Source organism: Brachionichthys hirsutus, chromosome 7 (genome assembly GCF_040956055.1).
Source record: "Brachionichthys hirsutus isolate HB-005 chromosome 7, CSIRO-AGI_Bhir_v1, whole genome shotgun sequence".
Taxonomy (NCBI): Eukaryota; Metazoa; Chordata; class Actinopteri; order Lophiiformes; family Brachionichthyidae; genus Brachionichthys; species Brachionichthys hirsutus.
The window spans coordinates 14499903-14508160 of NC_090903.1; the positions used below are offsets into that span (position 1 = coordinate 14499903).

General features: G+C 44.4%; 1 protein-coding gene across 1 annotated transcript; it reads right to left on the reverse strand.

Moving 5' to 3' along the window:
* Positions 1–1237: 1237 nt before the first annotated feature.
* lbx1a (ladybird homeobox 1a) lies at positions 1238–2749 on the reverse strand. Its single transcript, XM_068741118.1, has 2 exons — positions 2422–2749; positions 1238–1782 (listed from the first exon to the last, which is right to left on the reverse strand). Exons 1-2 carry the CDS (start codon positions 2747–2749, stop codon positions 1238–1240), a joined length of 873 nt encoding a protein of 290 aa, XP_068597219.1.
* Positions 2750–8258: the final 5509 nt, after the last annotated feature.

The window sequence follows — 8258 nt, forward strand, 5'->3', positions numbered from 1 at the left end:
GCATGTGCAGTAATTTCCTTTTGGGATTAATAAAATATTCAGAATCCGAATAAGCTCTACAACAACTGGAACATTAATTTTCCTTTTAGCCTAAACTGTAATTTTAAAATGAAGATTAAAAACAATCATATTTGTAGAATCCATTTGGCATAAAGAGCTTTTTTGCAGCCATGTCTATTTTTAGAAACTGAAGACCCACATGAGCAAACTGATGAAGAGGAGATGAAGAGAGAGTCCTGCCATCCTCGACTCAATTATTTCCACACCTCCGCGCCGACCGGCCCCGCTCGGTCACATTTACATTCATGGCCGTGTTTTAAAGCTGCTGGCCCGCAGACCCGCGAGTATGTCTTCATTATGTGCGACAAAAAAGGGGGCGACGTTGTTGAAAAGACGGGTTAAGTCCATCCATCAAAGTGACTCGTAAACGAGAGGACAATCCTGAAACCATATGGCCCCTCTGCAGCGCGCAGCCGCCCGCCTTTGTGCGTCGAATCCCGCCGGACCGTGCGCCAGGGAGAAACGCTTGTCTCAGTATTGCGCGCTGCTGGAGAGGTGCCCCACCCCCCCGGGGGGGAACGAGCGCGCCTGCGTGTATACGCACATGCACACACGCACACACACCCACACACGCACGCACTTCAAGGCCTTTGTGATTCGGATATAAATGATTTTAAACAGTCGCTGTTCCTGAATTTGCGCCTCAAAGAAATATGAGCCCAAATGATTCCATTAAATCTCCAGTTTCCATAAAACATTTATACAACTATGCAAAAAGCTGAAAATGTTTTTATTTTACATTGTCAATATTACAATCTTAAATTATACAGTTTGTACAGTTTATGCGTTCTGTGTATTCCAAAGGCACTTAAAGGGTGTATACAAGGAATTATAAATATAATAATTTGTTATTTAGTCCAAGCTACACATTTTCTGTGATTATAATTTAATAGCTATTAATTTAGCAAAAGGCTAAAAACAACCGCCCCGACCTTATAAAAGTATTTTTTCCCATCACTGTCAGAATAAAATGAAACATTGCGGGGGGGGGGGTTATTTTCTGCATTTGCACCTTGTTATTGTTGTTGTTGTTGTTGTTGTTGTTGTTTTCATCCTGAATGTCACACCTTTACGACTCAGAATAAAATCTGCAGTTTCTGGTGTCTGACGGCGTCATCGTGTCCACGCGTAAAGGATGGAATCCTCGTAAAAGTTCTCCCTCATTGCGTCATTTGGCTTAGTCGTCCACGTCAATCTCCTCGTCTTCGTCCTCCGAGCAGCACTCGATGCCCAACCGGTCCGTGCGCCACGACGATTCGGGCGAAGGAGGCGACGCGCGGGGCCCGCTGGAGTCCAGGTTCTCGGTGTTGTCGTCGGGGGACATGGAAGAGTCCGGGTCGGCGCGGCCCGGTGCCGGAGCCGGAGCCGGAGCCGGAGCCGACCTCCCGCCCATCCCTCCGGCCGCGCATTTCTCCAGCTCGGCCAGTTTGGAGAGCTTCTCCAAGGCCACGGGGCCCGAGGCCTTGGCGGAGTCCACGTCCGCTTTCATCTCCTCCAGGTCCCGCTTGAGCTTCGCGCGTCGGTTCTGGAACCAGGTGATGACCTGCGCGTTGGTGAGTCCGAGCTGCTGCGCGATCTGGTCCCGGTCCGCCGGGCTCAGGTACTTCTGGTACAGGAAGCGCTTCTCCAGCTCGTAGATCTGGTGGTTCGTGAACGCCGTGCGGGACTTCCGACGCTTCTTCGGCGTGTTCCTCTGGCCGAAAAGCGTCAGCCCGTCTCGGCCTGAAAGAAGAGGGGGAGGTGAAAACACAACAACAACAACAACAACAACAACAACTCAGATGACCCACAATCCCCTGGGCGCGTCCAAAAACGAATTAAAGCCAGCAAAACCTTCAGATCAAAGAACATTTTAATATTTTCTTCAGCGTGCACAGAGATTAATTATCAAGTTAAACTGAAATCTGTTTTCCTGTTAAATATTCTAAATAATATGATTCTTAATTATTTTGACTCGATGATAAATTAATGTTTAATAATAATAATAATAATAATTTCAGATATAGGAATTGTCTTAGTCATCGGATGCAACGACACCAAATATAACACGATAAATCCTCTGAAAAAAATAATTTTGGTCTCTAATACTGAACATTTAATTTAAAAATATTTAATAATACGAAGAAATGACGTCACACACGCCGTCCGTTAATAATAAATATAACTGATATGCAGTCAGGCCCGCTGTTACTGCCTTTTTTATATTTAACACAAGCTGCAGGAATATTCTGGAATAATAATAAAATATGTATAAAAACAAAAATTACACACACAAGGTTCAATGACATGAATGTTTTCCTTTAGCGCGTTTTTAATTAATAAATCATAAATCCTTTCAGGTCAGATGGAAGCATCCTTTACCCTCTGCCGCCTGCAGGACGCTGACCTCCAGGCCTTTGAACGTTTTGCTGGCCAGCTCCTCCAGCGCGCACAGCGGGGACGTTCGGCTGAACAGCGCGCGGCCGGACACGCCGTTGCCCGCCGAGGGCAGCTTCTCTCCGGGGGAGACGTGGCGCGCCGCGCCGCTCAGAGAGTAGCTCCTCCTCCCGGGCGGCTTGCTGAGGATGTCCGCGATGCTGAACGGCGTCAGCGGCTTGTTCGAGTTGGCCGGCGGCGGGAGCTGATCCAGCGGGCTGCGCCTCCGCTCCTCCAGCATCGCCGGGCATTTGGAGTCGTCCTTGGAGGTCATGGCTGCGCAGCGCGGCGCGGCGGGGGTCACGCTCGGACTGCGGGGATTTAGACGCGACGAGCTGCACGGAGAGATTTGTGACAGACGCAGTAAAGATAATCCACGCATGCAGCTCCGATCACAGGTGTCGCTCCAGCCGCATGTTGGCCACTGAGCTGCAGGGTCTTCCGGTTCCACGAGCCACCTTTCCACGGTGACGCACGACGGAGGCAGGAGACAAACCCATCCGGTGGACGGTGATGCAACAAAAGCAGCGGCGACCGGCCATCATTCACAAGTTATTGCTGGCTGGAAAGCAATCAATTACTCTCTCTCTCTCCCTTTCTCTCTCTCTCTCTCTCTCTCTGAGCGCGTGGGACGCATTCAAATACCGGGGAGCGGTAATTAGAGGGCACGCCGCGGAGAGGAGGAGGAGCCCAATTAGGAGAAGGCCCGGTTTACGCTTCCTCTCTGAAATTAGACAATTTTTCATAAAAGCGAAAATATACGTCCTTCGGTGAAGACACGTCATAGCCTCGGAGGCTCGCGCCAATTTCGATAATCACTATTTGCGTCAATATCCGTCCCAATTTTAAAATATAGAAAATTGTACTTTCATAATTTTAAATTTAATCATTCAGAAAAAAATGAAAACAGTTCTACACAAATCTCTCTTTCTATCGGCAGTAATTAATTGATTGATTAGTTATTAAAGGTATCTCAGTGCTGCCGGGGATTCACTGATTTAAAAAAATAAAGTTATGCAGACCGGAAAAATGATGGTGTTTGTATTTCTGGAGTTTTTATTTATTTATGTATCATTAAATTCATAAAATCAGTCATTTAAGGTTACATATTCATTCTTATTTTATTACACTTGTCTTCCACTTTCATCCTGACGTCATGCCTCTTCTCATTGTCATCCATTTCTTTGTTGGTTGTTGGTTTGTCAGCAGAATTAAACAAAAATTACACAACTAATTTGCACGATACTTTAAACAGGTCTATGATGATGTTTAAACTCCAACACAGTTCTGCGATTGTAATCCGGATACATCTGATGAAACAAACAGAAATATACCGGGAACCGGGAAATATATACCTGACATTTGAAATCCTCCGCGCTGAAGAACTTTCTCAGGTTGGTATAGAGATTTGATGAGAACTTGTACCAGAATTTTATTTTTCCTTCAGACCTTCAATTTAGGAAGTAAAAACCCAACCGTTGGGGGAGGGGTCTGTTCCCTGCATGGGAACAGATGCAGAGGCCTGGCAGCAGTCGGACCGTTACGCACAACGCTGCCTCGCCAAACACGGGATAACAGGACAAACATCTGCTGCAGACATTTAGAGCGAGGGCGATGCTGCATCCCAGCAGCAGCACTGGTGTCGTACCAGTAGGTTATAAAAAGCCCAGATCGATCGATAGATAGATAGATAGATAGATAGAGAGAGAGAGAGAGAGAGAGAGATAGATAGATAGATAGATAGATAGATAGATAGATAGATAGATAGATAGATAGATAGAGAGAGAGAGAGAGAGAGAGAGAGAGAGAGAGAGAGAGATAGATAGATAGATAGATAGATAGATGGATGGATGGATGGATGGATGGATGGATGGATTGGATGGATGGATGGATGGATGGATAGATAGATAGATAGATAGATAGATAGATAGATAGATAGATAGATAGATAGATAGATAGATAGATAGATAGATAAAGAGATAGATAGATAGATAGATAGATAGATAGATAGATAGATAGATAGATAGATCGATAGATAGATAAAGAGATAGATAGATAGATAGATAGATAGATAGATAGATAAAGAGATAGATAGATAGATAGATAGATAGATAGATAGATAGATAGATCGATAGATAGATAGATAGATAGATAAAGAGATAGATAGATAGATAGATAGATAGATAGATAAGAGATAGATAGATAGATAGATAGATAGATAGATAGATAGATCGATAGATAGATAGATAGATAGATAAAGAGATAGATAGATAGATAGATAGAGATTCGCAGCCTCGTGCAGCTCTGGGACAGTTTTATTTTGTGATTTGTTCCTGCTCCGGTCGCGCCGTGACATTTGATTACACGCCTTGTCTTGGATCTTTTCGGAGGGGGCCTCCCGCCCGCACTCTGGCCCCTTTCATTCTCCATCAGTGAGCTCAGCATCCATGCTGATGGATGCGATGTCTTCATCTGATACCCACCCCCAAATGGAGAAACATTCACTTTTCCACGTAGGCTTTAATTTCATCTTTGGGAAGTGTGCTCTGTCAAGTGCCGACCCGGGGCCACTAGCTGCTCGTTGTAAATAAGGACCCCTGTGGCTCTACAGCCCCCCCAATGACGCCGCTATCATTAAAGAGCTGCGCAAATCTATAAAAAGAAATGGCTCAGCTTTCCCCATGTTTTGTGAACTGAAGCGGCCGGATAGCAACCATCATCTTCATCACTTTAACATTCACTTTAATTATGTTTTCTCCATCATCTGGCGGAGGTTTGCTTTTTCTAACATTCGTTTTTATGCAAACCAATGAAAGTGCCAAAATACAGACACGATCATAACAAATAAGGAAGTATTCAATGTTTCATGTGTCAAAAATCAAAACTTTCTGTTTCAGAAAATGAACTGCTCGACTAGGAAACGCAGCGTTGAGTTGCACCGAGGGGTGTAACGCACGGAGGGGTGTAACGCACGGAGGGATGTAACGCACGGAGGGATGTAACGCACGGAGGGATGTAACGCACAGAGGGATGTAACGCACGGAGGGATGTAACGCATCGGTAGAACCGTCAGCTGTGGAACCTTCGTCTCTCAACGCTCTTTAAAAAACGTCACTCCACTTCTGTTATTGGTCTGACTGGTGGTGCGTTCACTGACTTAAGCAGCACTGCAGATTGTATTCACATACTGACGAGTTGTTTTGAATGGCGTTGCGTTCACTGACTGTTTTAGTTTCTGTGGCAGCTTTGATGATGATGCGTTCACTGACTGTTTTAGTCACTCTAACAGCTTTGGTGATGATGCGTTCACTGACTGTTTTATTTTCTGTGGCAGCTTTGTTGATGATGCGTTCACTGACTGTTTTAGTCACTGTGGCAGCTTTGATTATGATGCGTTCACTGACTGTTTTAGTTTCTGTGACAGCTTTGTTGATGATGCGTTCACTGACTGTTTTAGTCACTCTGGCAGCTTTGGTGATGATGCGTTCACTGACTGTTTCAGTTACTGCATCCATGGAATATTTGCTTTGAATGCTGATGCGTTCAGTTACCGTTGCGCGTAACGTGCTGCATTTGAGTCACTCCAAATAATTAAGTGCATTTAAATGGTGATGCGTTCACGTACTCATCACTGTGAGGCGTATATGCTACAGGCAGCATAATCCAGTGCATTCATGTCAGGGTAGAACAGCATCACCGTTAAATGTTCACTCGGGACTGAGACGATGAAGACTCGGGGTCGTGGCCGTGCAGGAAAACCTTCGTGTCCTCCGGGCGTCTCTGAGAGAGGAGCTGAAGTCTCAGATAAAAGTCGTCCTCTAACAAGCTGCTGTCTCCCTCTGACCTGAAGCCACTCAGGTGTGCTGCAAATCACAGTCACTGTCCACCGGGGTAGGAGGGGAGAGAGACATAAAGAGACAAGAGAGACAAAGAGAGAGAGGAAGGGAGCAGAACGATTCACTCTTTGAGTGCCGTTCACGTCTAAAGACGTTTTTTTTTAAACCCGAACATTCACTGCCGACCCGGAACGAAAAATGACAGGAACACACTTTCTTTTTCTGATGAAAGAAGAGACTTTGATCTTTCATTTGGTGTTTGTATCGTTCTAGTAAAGAATATTCTGTGGGGCTTGGAACATCTGAAAAAATGCGCGACAACACAGCGTACAGCTGAGTTGAAAATGTCTGGCACTCAAGGAGTTAATCTACTTTTACCGCTTTGGCCGTTACCTGGTCTACAGTCTACGGGTGAGAGGCGGGGCACACCCTGGACGAGTCGCCAGCTCATGGCAGGGCCAGACAGGCAATCATTCACGCACACACTCACACCGGGATTTGAACCTGTGACCTTTTTGCACCAGCCTGCTGCCCTGCATATGAAATTGGGCGATTTAACAATCCTGATGATGATGATGATGAATATATTTATTAGATAGAATGTTGGGGTACAAGTACAGTCACACAGTAGCATGTATTACAGTACAAATACAGTCAAACAATCCTCGAGTCCTTTTTGTTCACATTAGATTTTGCATTTTAAAAAAAGGAATCATTTTCACTGAAATATAAAAATTCGCCTCGAGCTGTTTCATGAATTCTGTAGGATTGTGTTACAAACTGATTGTTATTTTGATTATTTATATAAAGAGGCTAAAATAAAAAATGACGCGACGCTCTTTCTTTTCTGACGGGACGTCCCGGTGCTGCCGGCCGGTCTGCTGAACTGTGAACCGTGACTGAAGTGATTTATTCATTGCTGATGACAACAGTCTGATGTGTTCATTAATAGCGAGCGGACCCCCCCCCCCCCCCTCCCCCGCCCAGCTGCACACCATAACAAATCACCACGTGGCCGAGCAGACGGGCCAGCCGGCTCTGATTTCAGCCTTTGACTGTTTTACTTCCTGACCCTGAAGGCGAAACTTCTTTATGACGTCCGGGGAGGCTTTCAAAATGAGTCATTTGAAGGAAGAAATAAAGACCTGATTGATTTTATTCTCTTACATTTTAAGATTAAATATACAATTAAAGAGTTTTTATTAGTGAAGTGTATCCTTTTTATATAGTGGAGCTAAAAGTACCTTTTTACACACTTTCAATGAGCGGGTTTCTCTTTTACACACAAAATATACCTGATGGATTTTCTGGTGGAGGGAGAATGAAATAAAACCCGTCTTTTCTAGTCTAATCTGGATTGTCACTAAAATCTAATCGGATTAAACGGACACGACTGAAAACGTAAAACGATCCTTTAATGACTTTGAAGGAATCATCTGAAAAGGACGCCGTTTTGTTTCTCTATTGAGGTAATTAATAACAACAGATTATTTAGTTATTGCTGGAGCAGAGCGCCATTTATCAGACAGAAGTGCGCCAAAGGAAAATCGATGTTCAATTAACAAGGTGTTGAACGGCGTCGGGCGGAAACCGAGCGGCCGGAGCGCGGATCAGCCGCTCCAGTCGTCGCTGCCTGCATGGCATTATGGGAAACTGAGTAACCGGGAGTGATAGGAGACCCAGTCTGACGTCATTGTAAAGACATAATTCAAGATTTGTGTTACTTGGTTTTTTTTTTTACACAGATTCGGTTTTAGTAAAACATCAGCAAATTATTTAAATTACTCAAATTATTTAAATTACTTTTCTACACGCTGTCAGACCATTCTCCAATCAGATTGGGTTTCATTTGGGCGCTCCTATTGGCTCTATAGTCATTTCCATCCAGCCAATCGGAGCACCAACATTTTTATATTACAGTATATATTATATATTATTTTTTTTTGA